The following is a 17,688-nucleotide window of genomic DNA, read 5'->3' as shown; positions in this document are numbered from 1 at the left end:
TATTGAATGATCTGACAACCACAAACAGGCCTACAGTAGCCTATAACATGTAACCTAGGTCTACTGCCTCATTAAAACATACCATATGTATTTGGCATATTGTTTGTTTACCAAGCTATAAATGTTTAAAAACACCTCTTAAAATGACATTGGGTTAGTATTGCAAAGTAACGCAATTATCTAGACCAACCCTAGCTCACAGTACCTTGAACTACAGGAGGCTTTTGGATAAAATGACATTGTGACACTGCATCTTACCTCCACCCTGTATAAACTCACTGAAAGGAAGCCATCACTTCAGAATGAAATGAAAGGTAAAAGGCTCTAGTCTGTTAGGGATCATGACCTTATGTGAGGTAAAACACTATTTAGTGTAAACTGATAGACATCCACTGACTCACTGCCTGGTTGCTCAACCAATGTTGATGAAGCCAATATAAGAAACATCATTTAATGCACTTTACAACATGTGCCAGATTACAGTTTGCAATGTACACATTTTATTCCAACATTGTCATTTGAATTTTAAACAATATACAATAGTATTTAGACAACAGCAAAAATACTGCCTGAAATTCTTACATTTTCCACTGAATGCAGTAAAAAAGATTATACAAAGGAATATCACAGATCCAAAAACTGCATAGGTTGAGGAGAAAAAGACCCAAAGAACCCAATGGAGACGTCCTTGTTTTATCAATATGATCATACAATGGGGATTAGGATTAAGACGACAGACTAGTCAAAATCTGCTACTCCATATATTCACAGGACAGAAAACATAACTCAGATTAATAATCTGTGCCAATGTCTGAGAATTCAATGAAAACAGTGTAGAATTTATAGTGGTTTATGAAATTTTAGCACTCAAGAAGATGCAAGTCTTCTTGCCACAGTAACATAGAAACCATGCTGTACCACAGCACTGTACATCAGCGGTCTTCTATAAACACTGACCTTCAGTTCGTAAACCAGCCTCCCCATCAATGGCCTTAAGAGTACGAAAGACTTCGACATGTTAACGTATGATTGATAAATGCAATTTTTCATAGCAGAAATAGAATCAGAGGCACCTTTAAAGGCTATATAAAAAGGTGCTCTCTTATTCTGAAATGAGGAAGATGAAACCCGAGGTGCGTTCAGTTTGCTTAAACGTTTGCGAACAGTTTGTACTGAACTACACGTTTCCCCAAAATGTTCTTGTACCTTCTTGAACAGATTTGATGTACGTTTGCTGCCTTTGGGTGTGGCTTGACGCAATAAGTGACATATTTAAAAGGGCAATGGCCATGCTAATAGCGTTCCCCAACCCAACCCCACCACGTTTTTCAAATGGACGTTCAGTACCGTTTCCGTTCAATTGAATGTTCCAGAACGTAAAAAAGTACTGAACACACCACTGATGAAAGCTTGTTTTCAACCATGTTCCTCAGTCAGATTAATGTTTTCTACTCCGATTACAGAGTTGTACCAATAAGCATGGTTTCATAAAAAGATGGAAACAAAGTAAAAGTGGTACAAAGACAGGTGTATAAAGAAAGATGTAATACAAAAGAAGAAAAAAAAAACACTGTTTCTTCACTCATCACTGATGAGCTCCCAATATAATAGTTGGATGTACCGTAGACATGGCAACAGGCAGAATGACGCTGAAAATAAATACACAAAACAAAAGGACCTTTAAAAATATGAATAAATTAGAAACAGGATATATACAAAAATATTAGCATTGAGGATATTTATGTACAATTACTCAATGACAGTGGATGTTCAAAATGCCAAGTCAGCATCTCAGGCCACTAGGAAGCTCTGTCGTCTCATACAGGTTGACGTTTATTATCATGAGTCTTGTCCTGGAGGCACAACTAAGCGATTTTGCCTTAGATATGCCAGCTGCAAAGTCAAAAGTGGCTATAATGTAAAAATTCATGAAAACACAAATGAGCTTTTTGGTCATAATTGAATGTTAAGCATACGCGTTAACAGTGTAGTTACGGTTAAGGTTAGATTTAAAATCAGATTTTATGATTTTGTGGCTGTGCCAGCTAGACCTCTCTGCAGAGCTGTCTCCAGAGCAAGGTTCATGACGAAAAATGCTAACCTGCTCCTCTCATATCTTCAGAATCATTTTTCCATTATTCAATGAAAACAAAGCCACTAAATACACCATATATACACAAAAATATGTAGACACCCCTTAAAATTAGTGGATTCGGCTATTTCATCCACACCCGTTGCTGACAGATGTATAAAATCAAGCACAGAGCCATGCAATCTCTATAGACAAACATTGGCAGTAGAATGGCCTTACTGAAGAGCTCAGTGACTTTCAATGTGGCACCTTTCCAACAAGTCAGTCCCCGGTTGCAACACTCACTACAGAGTTCCAAACTGCCTCTGGAAGCAACGTCAGCACAATAACTGTTCTTTGGGAGCTTCATGAAATGGTTTGATGGCCGAGCAGCTGCACACCAGCTTAAGATCACCATGCACAATGCCAAGCGTCGGCTGGAGGGGTGTAAAGCTCGCCGCCATTGGACTCTGGAGGAGTGGAAACGCGTTCTCTGGAGTGATGAATCACGCTTCACCATCTGGCAGTCCGACAGACGAATCGGGTTTGGTGGATGCCAGGAGAACTATGCCTGAATGCATAATGCCAACTGTAAAATTTGGTGGAGGATGAATAATGGTCTGGGGCTGTTTTTCATGGTTCGGGCTAGGCCCCTTAGTTCCAGTGAAGGGAAATCTTAACGCTACAGCATACAATGACATTGTAGACGATTTTGTGCTTCCAACTTTGTGGCAACAATTTGGGGAAGGCCCTTTCCTGTTTCAGCATGACAATGCCCCCGTGCACAAAGTGAGGTCCATACTGAAATGGTTTGTCGAGATCGGTGTGGAAGAACTTGACTGGCCTGCACAGAGCCCTGACCTCAACCCCATCAAACATCTTTGGGATGAATTGAAACGCCGACTGCGAGCCAGGCCTAATCACCCAATATCAGTGCCCGACCTCACTAATGCTCATGGCTGAATGGAAGCAAATCCCCACAGCAATTTTCCAACATCTAGTGGAAAGCCATCCCAGAAGAGTAGAGGCTGTCACAGCAGCAGGGGGGGGGGGGGGGGGGGGGGGGACCAACTCCATATTGATGCCCATGATTTCGGAATGAGATGTTCGACGAGCAGATGTCCACTTACTTTTGGAAGGTAGACTCAGCGATATGACATAGATGCAGAAATAAACAGCACAGTGGATTAATTTGGAAAGGCTCAACATCGCCTGGCTACCACGCTGTAACAGCTAGAAGCCAACCCGTGCACATGTGCAGATACTGGGTGTGACTATGTGAGTGAAGTCTTGCATCTCGCTCATCTCAATATCTGCAGTGCTGCTCGTGGCAACATCATTTCACTGAGTCTACCTTTAACCAGCGGCTGCACCGATACCACTTCTCAAATAATAGATTGTGAAAGGTCTAACGGTTACTCATTTCCTTAAAATAACTAAAAACCATTGCAGAACATTGATTGGGTTTTAATCTGAATGTTTGAACAACCAAAGCCTTAGATATTTGATGGAATATGGATGGTATTATTCAGATGCAGTAAACACACATTTGGGCATGATTCACAAATAGTGTGTATAATTACAGGGCAATGCTTATTGAACTTTGTATTAACAAAAAAATTTACTTTAAACAATGAAGAGAGTAGAAAATAGTAATTTACAGCATTGGCACAAAAACATTGCAGCAGGATTCATGGTCCCCTTCCTGAGAGGAGACTGAGTGATCATCAGTAGCCTTTTTTGTCTTCTTCGAGAAACGCTTTGAATATAAAATGAAAAATAACAAACAATATTCTCCTCTCATCTTCTTTAAGAGTGCCTGGGGAGGGGTGTTCCATGCATAGCAATTCTAATTTGTTTCATGGAAGTGTCTGCGCAGTCAAAGTTCCACCCACCTCGGTCAACTACAAACAACACCTCAAGCTGCCAAGAATGGCCAAAATGTAGAGGGGGAAATGTTCACCTGAAATAACTGTGGCCTGATAATAATAGCAAATATTCCAGGTTTTATAACAAATTTGATCAAAAACATAAGTGATATCCTGACAACAGTAGCCCTCAGAGTTGCTTCTCAAGCAGTCTGTGGGAATAGATTGGAAGACATACCATAACAAGAACCCATCCTTAAACATGGAATCTCATTGTAGAGAGGAACCAATAGGGATATGAGAAATCTGTTATTTCTTTAGCCCTCCAAAGGTGTATCTCTAAAGAGATGGATTGAATTGGTGCATACAGTTGGTTGCTGCTCATGTCCAATGATAATGAAGGGGGGGTGGAGCTACCGCACAATGTCAATAGGAGCACACAGTAACTGACAGGTATGAATGTAGATTAACTCAAAATAAACCAGTAGATTAGTGCTGTCCTTTTCAAATCAGAAGGATATCAACATCAATCAAGTAACAAAAAAACGATATCGTCACATTGAATAATTATAATATAGTCAGGAGTAGGTGTGTGGTCATTGGGAGTTCAGTTCCAGGTGCAACAGAGGTCAGTCTGGTTGTTTCCAGAGCACCGTTCCCCTCTCCCCTTCCAACATGAGCCCTATAGTACCTCAGGTTCTCGACTAAAGGTTCTCCCCGGGCTGGTACTGGGGCTCAGTGGAGGTAAAGTAGTCTTCCAGGAAGCCCTGCAGGTACTCGAATGTGGGCCTCTCCTCAGCGTCCTTCCTCCAGCAGGTGAGCATGAGGTCATGGAGGGAGTCAGGGCACTCAGCAGGACAAGGCATCCTGTAACCACGTTCCACCTGGTCCAGCACCTCCCGATTCACCATGCCTGGGGGAGAGAGAGCGAGAGAGGAAAGGGACGGGGAGAACACAAACATCATTATACAGGGACCGAATGACAGGAGAGATAGATACTGCATTGACCTTCATGGTTTCAAAAGGTTAACGGCCAACAGTGTCTTCACATAGGCAGTCTTGCTTGCCAGCAGTGTGCGTCTTTGGGATGTGCTCACAGTGGTAAGCAACTCTATCACACAAGGGATCCTTTCACCAAAGCGACATCTTTGAAGATTCACAGTTGCTACCTGGATATGGTACTCTCCCCTTGGTGGCCAGTTCTGTCAGTAAGACCCCGAACGACCAGACGTCTGATTTGATGGTGAAGCGGCCATACAATGCAGCTTCAGGAGCCGTCCACTTGATGGGGAACTTTGCTCCTGCAAGGTAGGAGACACACGTTAGACAAGACTCTGTAATTCAAGTTGTGGTGAGAAAACCTGAGAATAAAAACGATGCCAATAATGTCTGATGAGAGATGGCTTCAACGCATGCCAATTTGTCTGGCGGGCCCAAACATTGAGAGGAGAGAGAGAGAAAAAAAACAGAGAGGAGAGACAGACAAAAGGAAGCGAGATGGTAATCAGCCCCCTCTAGTGGTCTTACCCTGCCTGGCAGTGTACTCATTGTCCTCTATGAGACGGGCCAGTCCGAAGTCAGCCACTTTACAAACCAAGTTGTCTCCCACTAGAATGTTGGCAGCCCTGAGGTCTCTGTGGACGTAGTTCATCCTCTCTACATACGCCATTCCTGAGGCAATCTGACGAGAAGACACATGTTTAGGTTTGACTAAAACAGCCAGCGTGTTTGTGTGTGGGTGTAATACTGGAAAGTATTTACACTGACCATCTCTAAACTATCTTACCTGTGAGGCCATGTCTACCAGCTGAGGAAGGCGGAGCATCTTGCCCATGTCTCCCTTCAGGAAGTCCAATAAGCTTCCTTGTCCCATGTACTCCGTGACAATATAGATAGGTTCTTCAGACACCACGGCGTACAGCTGGACCAGTTTTTCATGTCTCAGCTTCTTCATGACCTGGGCCTCCATAAGGAATGCCTCGGGGGACATGGTACCTGTCTTCAGGGTCTTGACCGCTACCCGCGTTGTCCCGTTCCACGTGCCTACATAAAGGTTACACAGATAGTTGTGTTGTTGTAGTAACAATTGTTATCAGCAGATTATGTTTTTTTTTTAAACTGTCAAATAGCTGCCAAATGCCAAGGAATGTGTTGATGCAATGACAAATGCACTCTATAGACATTTTAGTTCCTCTACATGGCAATACCCTCTGCTTTGTTTGAGAGGCTCAGCTGGTTTAGGGAGTCGGCTGAAGATCTGAAGGATCCCACTGATTAACTGATTCTTAAAGTAGCTGATTAAATCACAACATAGCAGAGCTATTTTTTATGTAATTTTTTTAGGATTCCAATTAGCTACTGCACATGCAGCAGCTACTCTTTCTGGGGTCCACATAAAAACGTACAAATACATGACAAAGTACAGAACAGTTATAGACAGTTACATGATTAAAAAAAATATATATATATATATATATATATATATATATATATATATATATATTTATAATGTAACTGTCTATAACTGCTCTGTACTTTGTCATGTATTTGTACATTTTTATGTATATACACTGCTCAAAAAAATAAAGGGAACACTTAAACAACACAATGTAACTCCAAGTCAATCACACTTCTGTGAAATCAAACTGTCCACTTAGGAAGCAACACTGATTGACAATACATTTCACATGCTGTTGTGCAAATGGAATAGACAACAATGGAAATTATAGGCAATTAGCAAGACACCCCCAATAAAGGAGTGGTTCTGCAGGTGGTGTCCACAGACCACTTCTCAGTTCCTATGCTTCCTGGCTGATGTTTTGGTCACTTTTGAATGCTGGCGGTGCTTTCACTCTAGTGGTAGCATGAGACGAAGTCTACAACCCACACAAGTGGCTCAGGTAGTGCAGCTCATCCAGGATGGCACATCAATGCGAGCTGTGGCAAGAAGGTTTGCTGTGTCTGTCAGCGTAGTGTCCAGAGCATGGAGGCGCTACCAGGAGACAGGCCAGTACATCAGGAGACGTGGAGGAGGCCGTAGGAGGGCAACAACCCAGCAGCAGGACCGCTACCTCCGCCTTTGTGCAAGGAGGAGCAGGAGGAGCACTGCCAGAGCCCTGCAAAATGACCTCCAGCAGACCACAAATGTGCATGTGTCTGCTCAAACGGTCAGAAACAGACTCCATGAGGGTGGTATGAGGGCCCGACGTACACAGGTGGGGGTTGTGCTTACAGCCGCCCAACACCGTGCAGGACGTTTGGCATTTGCCAGAGAACACCAAGATTGGCAAATTCGCCACTGGCGCCCTGTGCTCTTCACAGATGAAAGCAGGTTCACACTGAGCACATGTGACCAGACGTGACAGAGTCTGGAGACGCAGTGGAGAACGTTCTGCTGCCTGCAACATCCTCCAGCATGACCGGTTTGGCGGTGGGTCAGTCATGGTGTGGGGTGGCATTCCTTTGGGGGGGCCGCACAGCCCTCCATGTGCTCGCCAGAGGTAGCCTGACTGCCATTAGGTACCGAGATGAGATCCTCAGACCCCTTGTGAGACCATATGCTGGTGCGGTTGGCCCTGGGTTCCTCCTAATGCAAGACAATGCTAGACCTCATGTGGCTGGAGTGTGTCAGCAGTTCCTGCAAGAGGAAGGCATTGATGCTATGGACTGGCCCGCCCGTTCCCCAGACCCGAATCCAATTGAGCACATCTGGGACATCATGTCTCGCTCCATCCACCAACGCCACGTTGCACCACAGACTGTCCAGGAGTTGGCGGATGCTTTAGTCCACGTCTGGGAGGAGATCCCTCAGGAGACCATCCGCCACCTCATCAGGAGCATGCCCAGGCGTTGTAGGGAGGTCATACAGGCACGTGGAGGCCACACACACTACTGAGCCTCATTTTGACTTGTTTTAAGGATATTACATCAAAGTTGGATCAGCCTGTAGTGTGGACTCCAAATCCAGACCTCCATGGGTTGATAAATTGGATTTCCATTGATTATTTTTGTGTGATTTTGTTGTCAGCACATTCAACTATGTAAAGAAAAAAGTATTTAATAAGATTATTTCATTCATTCAGATCTAGGATGTGTTATTTTAGTGTTCCCTTTATTTTTTTGAGCAGTATATATATATAAAAAATACTAAATTAAATAAGAGTTATATATTGGAAAGACACCAAGAGACAACAAATATACTATTCACACACTATTCATACTTTTATATACAGTTAAATCAGCTCTAGTGGAGAGAGGCTGTCTTACCCATCCAGACCTCTCCAAAGCATCCCTGTCCCAGTTTGAGGTCGAGGCATAGGGAGTCCCTGGGGATCTCCCAGGCATCGCGGGCCAGGCCCTGAGTCTGAGGCTTTAGTACGGGACATACCTCCGTCAGACAGTGGCACAGTCCGTCTGCATGCTCTGAGAGGACAGGGAAGAAAACACGGTGAGCTCTAATATCACCTTCTGGTAGTGTTATTTGTTCATCACACATAGTCTCGTCTCAGAGGTATTTGCTTAGAAGTAATTGGTTGAGATGTTTATACTTGTACACAGTGTTGCCAATGTGTGTGTGACTCACTGTGGTAGTGTGTGACCAGCTGCTGTATGTTGTTAAACTGAGTGCGTGAGGTGATGTAGAACCCTCCACTGTCCAGCTTTCTAATCTTGTAGTGTTTCACATTCAGCCCTTTAGTGTTGTCATAGTCCAGGACTGACAGACAGTAGGCACCTAGGGAGAGGTACATTAGAGACAGGAAATCAGTAAAGAAAGCAAGATAACCTTGGGCTAGAAATATCGTCTAATCCTTTATTCACATTTCCATTAGATGATGCCTTTAGCCCCTCCTAGTCTTCCTGGGGCCCAAAGGAAGAGTAGTTTAAAAGAAATTGCTTTATTAGTGTCATTTTGTGTTCACAAGTTCCTTTCCCTTGTGGTCCCACAAAAACAAAACAATACATCCAGTCAGCCACCAGAGGGCGGCACCAGCCCAGTGAGCCAGCCTGACGCGTGAACTCAAAGAACCCCTGGGCAATTCCCCCTCCTTCCCTCTCTGTTTAAACTGGGTGATATGCCTCTGGTTGTCGAACGTTGCAGATAGAGATTTCACGAATAGAGCCGACATGATTCCTTATTCTATATGTTATCTAGAGGCATGTTTACATAACACACACAGTGCCCTGCTAAACGTGCCCCTGGCTCCTCAATGACCTACTTCTTTCTTACTCACTCACCCGAGGGCTCCCGACTGCTCCCACTCAGTTCCCGGCAGCGCCCCCCCCCCCCACCTTTACCCTCTCTCTTTCTCCGCTGAGCTCGGCCCATGGTGAGCGTGTGTGCGCGACACTACTGGCTGTGCTGTACTGTAGTGCAGCAGCTGACGATCAGAGGCATCGAACTCCGCTGTACCCCAGGGGCGTCACGTCAAATCCACAAATCAAATTTGATTTGTCACATGCTTGGTAAACAACAGGCGTAGACTAACAGTGAAATGCTTACTTATGGGCCCTTCCCAACAATGCAGAGAGAAAGAAAATAGAGGAATTGTAACACGTAATAATACAAGTACTAATACACAATGAGTAATGATAACTTATATACACGGGGTAGCAGTACCTAGTCGATGTGCAGGGGTACGAGGTAGATACACTGAGTAAACCAAACATTAGATTCAGGCTGTATCACATCCGGCCGAGATTAGGAGTCCCATAGGGTGGCGCACAATGGGCCCAGCGTCGTCCGGGTTTGGCCAGGGTAGGCTGTCATTGTAAATAAGAATTTGTTCTTAACTGACTTGGCCTAGTTAAATAAAAAATAATTAGGAACACCTTCCTAATATTGAGTTGCACCCCCCCTTTTGCCCTCAGAACAGCCTCAATTTGTCGGTGCATGGACTCTACTCTACAAGGTGTCGAAAGCATCCCACAGGGATGCTGGCCCATGTTGACTCCAATGCTTCCCACAGTTGTGTCAAGTTGGCTGAATGTCCGTTGGGTGGTGGACCATTCTTGATACACACAGGAAACTGTTGAGCGTGAAAAACCCAGCAGCGTTGCAGTTCTTGACACAAACCGGTGCACCTGACGTGTATTTCTATACCCCCGTCAAAAGGACCTCACATTTTTTGTCTTGCCCATTCCCCCTCTGAATGGCACACATACACAATCCCTGTCTCAATTCTTATTTTACAAATGAGAGGTTAGCTTTTCTACATAAAAGGGTTGCGAAACAGCTATTTTAAAAGAACCTGGTTGCACAGCTACACGGCTCTGATCCCCAGAAAAGGACAATTCCCATGGGCCAGCATTCCAATGTAGTCTTAATTGTCAGTGGAGATGCTTTGGTGTAATCTGTGAGGTGTTTCCACTGGAGATGCTAGCCTCAGACGCTCACCTTTGGTGGTCTCGCTCTCTCTCACCAGGAACGTCCCTCTCCTGTTGTCCAAACTCAAGAGGAGCCTCTCCGAGTCGCGACGTGTGATCTTCCCAAAATACCACCTAGGGAAGAGAGGGAAGAGAGCACGGGACATAGGGACCAGGTTGAGAGGAAGGAAAAAAAGTGTGGCTGTGTGTGAGAGAGAGAGAGAGAGCGAGCGCGAGAGAACTGCCTTCTGTGCATGCCCCAATCAAAGAAGTATTGCATTCTGATTACTGCCCCTTACCTGGAAGCCATAGGCAATCTGAGATGACTGGTAGGAATAAAGGTAAGAAATGGAATCATTACACAGGTTAGTTTGTGTGTGTTATTATCACGTGTGTCTATTATCTTGTGGAGTATGTATGCCTTCAAGGTGCATAGAGAGATACTGTGGTTGGAGTTTCTTTGAATTCCATCAGTTTTATTTTCAACTCTTGATTAAATGAAATACACGAGAGAGAAGAAAAGGTGGGAAGGATAAGTAGATAAAAGAGAGAGAAGGGAGGGAGGGATTTACTCTTCTGCCTGGATGGAGTCGGAAGGAGCCACATAATTGCTGGGGATGTAACCACTTTCTCCAGTGGTCAGAGAGCGAGCCAGCCACCAGTCCCCTTCTCTGTGGAGACAAGAACGGAACAGTTTCACAGATGGTCTCCTTTGCATGTCTGTGATTCCAGTTTACACGGGGTGATTTTGATTCTGCTTCATATGGTGGGATTCTTAAGACAGGACTCTGAGTGAAGAGACACTTTACACACAGTACATTCCCACTGGGAGACAAATATTGAATATAGTCTCCCTTCTTCACTGGAGTTTTCTATTTCGCATAGACAGGACTGTGGCGAAACAGTAACACACACTCATACAGGGTCGACTCAACGGGAGGAAATGATTTACAATATCCGTAGACTACAGGGCGGTTTCGTGAACACAGATTAAAACTCCTGGACTAAGAAGATGCATCAATGAAGATTCTCCATTAAACTCCAATAAATTCTCTAGGATTAGGCTTAATCTGTGTCCAGGAAATCAACCCTAGAACTTCTAGGAATACTAATGGAATGGATGCACGGGGGATTCAAACACAAACGTGTACTATGACAACATTAACCAAATGCCGGGAAGTTATCATGTGAACCAGCAACTATGATGTATTAGTGACATGAACACACAAACACACACACACAGCACCTTCATTCACACGAAGGACACAAAAGACAAGAGAAGCTTCACTGACCTGCTGTTCAACTTTCTCCTAAATACAATTACAAAAAGGCACGAAGAAATAGTTTGGGGAGATGGAGAGAGAGAATAGATGCGAAGGGGGTGGATGGGGTTAAAAAAAAGAGAGACAGAAAGCGTGTTAGCAAAGCAGATTTGTAGCTAGAGATACAGTATACAGAACCATCACAACAGTTATCCACCACCCCCTCATCCCAACGCTTCAGCGGAACCTAGCTCACTTCTCAAAGACATACAGTACAACCACTAAAGCAGAAGTCTGTCTAAAGAGCATACTGTATGTACATGGAAACAAGGTTATTGACTGATTGCATAGAAAGAAGAGACATTAAGCAGCATACCTAAAACAGAGCACAGATAATATAATTGGTGCAGACCTAATACTAACATCAACAAAGCGCCAGAACATTATATCAAGTGCATGGTGCAGAAATAAAGCTAAGAATGGGTTGGCTCACAACATAGGAAATAGTGAAACATTATCTTGTGGTTATCATACTGCGGTGAGGTCTCAGAGTTGATGTATTTGACCTGGTAATCCTAAGGGAATAGCTGTAGCAGCTTCGGGGGGCAGATGCACTAATCACAATGATCCACTATAGTTCTATTGTCCTCAGCTCAGGCCTTCTAGGTCAACACTCTGTTATAGCTACAGTATTGGGGGCTCGGCTCACTAGAATAATATGGTCCGCTGCACTTCTATTGATTAGAGAAAGACTCAAATTTGTAAAAGCAGCACTGACTGACGTTATTAGAATGAATGGTCATTTCTGTCATTTTAACATGTACATTTAAATGAGAGTTATTTCGCAGACAATTATCTAGCAAGACTTCAACTAAGGTAGAGACAGGAAGAAGGGACTAGTCGCAGCAGGAAGGGGCTAGTCGCAGCAGGAAGGGGCTAGTCACAAACAGGAAGAGGCTAGTCACAAACAGGAAGGGGCTAGTCACAAACAGGAAGGGGGTAGAAACATATCAGCCTCCAAGTGGGCGCACCAGTGAGATGAACAGCTGTACTTTTGTGAATGAGCAGAAGAAAATAGGTAATCTACAACAAAAAAATGTGTCAGCTCACACAAAACAGATACTGGTAAAGGGAGACTGTTTCTATGGTTACGGGCTTTACAAAGGGCGGGTGACTGACACATGGTTTGGGGGCAAAACAGCCAGCCAGCACAGCACGAGACCAGACATGCAGACTACTGTGTGTGTGTGTGTGTGTGTGTGTGTGTGTGTGTGTGTGTGTGTGTGTGTGTGTGTGTGTGTGTGTGTGTGTGTGTGTGTGGTGTGTGTGTGTGTGTGTGTGTGAGAGAGAATGCGGGGGGTATGTCTGTGTCTATCCCTGGGGAAATGTCCCCATCCTCATCTAATGCAGATATGTTTATTCTACTGCGCCATTTAGTTTATGTTCGTATTCTTATCTTTTATTTCTTCTTATTGTTGCATTGTTTCGAAGGAAGCTGCAAGCAAGTATTTCGTTGGACGATGTACAGTTGAAGTCGGAAGTTTACATACACCTTAGCCAAATGCATTTAAACTCAGTTTTTCACAACTCCTGACATTTAATCGTAGTAAAAATCCCCTGTCTTAGGTCAGTTAGGATCACCACTTTATTTTAAGAATGTGAAATATCAGAATAATAGTAGAGTGAATGATGTATTTCAGCGTTTATTTCTTTCATCACATACTCAGTGGGTCAGAAGTTTACATACACTCAATTAGTATTCGGTAGCGTTGCCTTTAAATTGGGTCAAACATTTCAGGTAGCCTTCCACAAGCTTCCCACAATAGGTTGGGTGAATTTTGGCCCATTCCTCCTAACAGAGCTGGTGCAACTGAGTCAGGTTCGTAGGCCAGGGCTTTGTGATGACCACTAATACCTTGACTTTGTTGTCCTTAAGCCATTTTGCCACAACTTTGGAAGTGTGCTGGGGTCAATGTCCATTTGGAAGACCCATTTGCAACCAAGCTTTAACTTCCTGTCTGATGTCTTGAGAAGTTGCATCAATATATCCACATAATTTCCCTGCCTCATGATGCCATCTATTTTGTGAAGTGCACCAGTCCCTCCTGCAGCAAAGCACCCCCACAACATGGATGCTGCCACCCCTGTGCTTCATGGTTGGGATGGTGTTCTTCGGCTTGCAAGTCTCCCCCTTTTTCCTCCAAACATAACAATGGTCATTATGGCCAAACAGTTCTATATTTGTTTCATCAGACCAGAAGACATTTCCCCAAAAAGTATGTGCAGTTGCAAACCGTAGTCTGCCTTTTTTATGGCGGTTTTGGAGCAGTGGCTTCTTCCTTGCTGAGCGGCTTTTCAGGTTATGTCGATATAGGTCTCGTTTTACTGTGGATATAGATACTTTTGTACCCATTTCCTCCAGCATCTTCACAAGGTCCTTTGCTGTAGTTCTGGGATTGATTTGCACTTTTCGCACCAAAGTACGTTCATCTCTAGGAGACAGAACGCGTCTCCTTCCTGAGCGGTATGACGGCTGCGTGGTCCCATGGTGTTTATACTTTTGTTTGTACCATTGTTTGTACAGATGAAAGTGGTACCTTCAGGCGTTTGGAAACTGCTCCCAAGGATGAACCAGACTTGCGGAGGTCTACAATTTTTTTTCTGAGGTCTTGGCTGATTTATTTTGATTTTCCCATGATGTCAAGCAAAGAGGCACTGAGTTTGAAGGTAAGCCTTGAAATACATCCACAGCTACACCTCCAATTGACTCAAATGATGTCAATTAGCCTATCAGAAGCTTCTAAAGCCAGGAATTTTCCAAACTGTTTAAAGGCACAGTCAACTTAGTGTATGTAAACCTCTAACCCACTGGAATTGGGATACAGTGAATTATAAGTGAAATAATCTGTCTGTAAAAAATAGTTGGAAAAATGACTTGTGTCATGCACAAAGTCGATGTCCTAACCGACTTGCGAAACTATAGTTTGTTAACAAGAAATTTGTAGAGTGGTTGAAAAACGAGTTTTAATGACTCCAACCTAAGTGTATGTAAACTTCCGACTTCAACTGTATACCATACGTATGCCGTACATATGACTAATAAAACGTGAAACTTGAAAAACTCATCCCAGTGTGTGTGGTGTTGCCTCACATGTTGTTTACTATTTGTAGCCGTTCCCCCTTCCTGAAAGACAGATCGGAGGCAGTGCGAGACTCGTAGTCATACAGCGCCACGAACGTCGTCACACCTCCTGTGGGGAAGAGAGCAGACAGACACTCATATCTCAGAGGATGAGCCATCAAATATTAAGTGATATTGCAATACCATGTTTAAATATACAGTACTATTCATATATGCAGAGTAAACTGTGTAGCTTTTCCATAAAGGGTATCAAACATACATTGTACTGAATAAGATTTGCATGTACTACAGTAGTCAGTAGCATCAAATAAGTGGCATTCAATGCACCTCTGGCTGTTTTAGATAACAATCTTACCTTTAGTGAAATTAATCACTATAGTGATATAATCATTTATTTATATTCCATTCTAGGTATTAGTGGGGTATCTGGGCCCTACAGTCTTACCTGCAAGTGTCCCTCTGTTAGGAGACGTGACGCTATTGGCGGACTCCACTCCCCCAAACAGGGCCAGCTCTGGGGTATTAATCAACGGCTGAGTGGACCGGCGTGTTCCGCCCACTGCTGGACTCAGATTGGGCGTGAGGGTGTGCTGGGCGGGGCTGATGTTGTAGCCGCCACCCCCTCCTCCTAAACTGATGTTACCATCAAGACTCCGTGTCCGAAGGCCTGCGTCTTTGGGCTTGCTCTTGCTTCCCCCCATGGCCTAAGCCTGTAAGACAAACAGAGAGACTTATGAGCTTTTGCACTTTAAGCAAAAACAATAAAATGCTGGGAGTTTGGATTAATTAAACAGCTCAATAAGATATTGCACAGTTCAGACTTCTCCTTTCTACATGATGGTATAGTCTTAGAATAGTGACATTATCTTCAGCCAAACACCATTTTATATCTAGATAATGTATATTTATTAGGGCTGACCATTTAGTCATTTAGTCGATTGTTTGGTCAATAGGCTGTTGGTCGACCAAGATTTTTTTAGTCGAGCAGTAGCAAATATATATGGCACATGAGACATGTCTGATTCACGCCTGTCTGCGTGGACTGACCCATTGCGGAGGCCGCGGGATTGGCACACCAGTAGTACATTTACTATTAATTTCCATAATTTCTTATATATATATACACACACACACACACACACACACACACACACACACATATATATATACATACACACACATATATACACACACACACATATACACACACACACATATACACACACACATATACACACACACATATACACACACACACACATATATATATACATTTATATATATATATTTATATATATATAAAAATAAATAAAATAATACCCCTTTTTCTCCCCAATTGGTAGTTACAGTCTTGTCTCATCGCTGCAACCTCCCGTACGGACTCAGGAGAGTCGAAGGTCGAGAGCCATGCGTCCTCCGAAACACAACCCAACCAAGCCGCACTGCTTCTTGACACAATGCCCACTAACCCGGAAGCCAGTCACACCAATGTGTCGGAGGAAACGCCGTACACCTGGTGACCATGTCAGCGTGCACTGTGCCTGGCCCGCAGCAGGAGTCGCAAGTGCGTGATGGGACAAGGACATCCCTGCCGGCCAAACCCTCCCCTAACCTGGACGATGCTGGGCCAATTGTGAGCCGCCCCATGGGTCTCCCAGTGATGGCCAGCTGCGACAGAGCCTGGACTCGAACCCAGAATCTCTAGTGGCACAGACCACTGCCCCACTTGGGAGGCCAATTCACATCATTTCTAATCTACAATGCTTGTTTGGTTACAGTAATTTCTGTCAATGTATTCAATATAAGCTCATCAAAAAAAGAAATGTCCTCTCACTGTCAACTGCGTTTATTTTCAGCAAATATTTGTATGAACATAAGATTCAACAACAGACACACTGAACAAGTTCCACAGACATGTGACTAACAGAAATTGAATAATGTGTCCCGGAAGAAAGGGGGGGTCAAAATCAAAAGTAACAGTCAGTATCTGGTGTGGCCACCAGCTGCATTAAGTACTGCAGTGCATCTCCTCCTCATGGACTGCACCAGATTTGCCAGTTCTTGCTGTGAGATGTTACCCCAGTCTTCCACCAAGGCACCTGCAAGTTCCCAGACATTTCTGGGGTGAATGGCCCTAGCCCTCACCCTCCGATTCAACAGGTCCCAGATGTGCTCAATGGGATTGAGATCCGGGCTCTTCACTGGCTATGGCAGAAGACTGACATTCCTGTCTTGGAGGAAATCATGCACAGAACGAGCAGTATGGCTGGTGGCATTGTCATGCTGCAGGATGAACCTGCAGGAAGGGTACCACATGAGGGAGGAGGATGTCTTCCCTGTAATGCACAGCATTGAGATTGCTGCAATGACAACAAGCTCAGTCCGATGATGCTGTGACACATCGCCCCAGACCATGACGAACCCTGTCACGTAGAGTAGGCCAGAAGGCTGAACTGGAAAACCTAACCTCTATAAAAAATAAAAAGATGGTGGAGCCGCAAAAGTTCTTCTGTGCAAAGGTGTTTATTTACATAGTGATTCCGGAACAAAAACAACAGCACTGCCATCAAACATATACCTTATGGGACCGCTTAAAAACAATGCTGTCCCATCCACAGCTCAATCCAAAATGCCTCTCAATGAACTGAAAGAGAGGCTCCTTTTGTAGGGGTAGCCCCTCCCCTCAGAACAATTAACACTAATTAATTAAGCAATTACCTATTCAACCTACAGTTTCCATTTATCTAAACATACCAAAATATATACATTGCAACACGTTTATGAAACAACATCACAATATAACATTTACAAAATTACATCACTACTGACAGTGTCTTCCAATATGCCCATTTACATTAATGAGCCATTCCGGACAGGCACTACAAAGTAAGCCCAATTCCCTTAGCTCGGGTCCTTATCCAGCATACCCGTAAGCTATAGAGATGGAGAGAGAGGAACAGAACAAACAACCGCGCTCATCCA

The 17,688-nt window shown here is 44.0% G+C and overlaps 1 protein-coding gene across 3 annotated transcripts in view; it reads right to left on the bottom strand.

The window, feature by feature from the left end:
- LOC106567112 (proto-oncogene tyrosine-protein kinase Src) overlaps window positions 1-17,688 on the bottom strand; it is a 55,941-nt gene that overhangs the window by 2,331 nt on the left and 35,922 nt on the right. Inside the window, exons 2-12 of one of the 3 annotated variants that reach the window (XM_082960099.1) lie at window positions 15,152-15,416; window positions 14,716-14,815; window positions 11,595-11,612; window positions 10,875-10,973; window positions 10,334-10,437; window positions 8,522-8,671; window positions 8,206-8,361; window positions 5,726-5,982; window positions 5,467-5,620; window positions 5,109-5,240; window positions 4,631-4,852 (exon numbers count right to left, since the gene is read on the bottom strand). In XM_082960099.1, the coding sequence (XP_082816225.1) occupies window positions 4,644-4,852; window positions 5,109-5,240; window positions 5,467-5,620; window positions 5,726-5,982; window positions 8,206-8,361; window positions 8,522-8,671; window positions 10,334-10,437; window positions 10,875-10,973; window positions 11,595-11,612; window positions 14,716-14,815; window positions 15,152-15,407 (1,635 nt within the window). In that variant the 5' untranslated portion in view covers window positions 15,408-15,416 and the 3' untranslated portion in view covers window positions 4,631-4,643. Of the gene's footprint in view, window positions 1-437; window positions 4,853-5,108; window positions 5,241-5,466; window positions 5,621-5,725; window positions 5,983-8,205; window positions 8,362-8,521; window positions 8,672-10,333; window positions 10,438-10,874; window positions 10,974-11,594; window positions 11,613-14,715; window positions 14,816-15,151; window positions 15,417-17,688 lie in introns of those variants that run through there. The other 2 variants (XM_014136023.3, XM_014136024.3) reach the window with 2 other exon arrangements.

The sequence above is a fragment of the Salmo salar genome, chromosome 13, assembly GCF_965601325.2.
Source record: "Salmo salar chromosome 13, fSalSal1, whole genome shotgun sequence".
Classification (NCBI taxonomy): Eukaryota; Metazoa; Chordata; class Actinopteri; order Salmoniformes; family Salmonidae; genus Salmo; species Salmo salar.
This window is presented reverse-complemented; position numbering and strand designations above follow the sequence as displayed.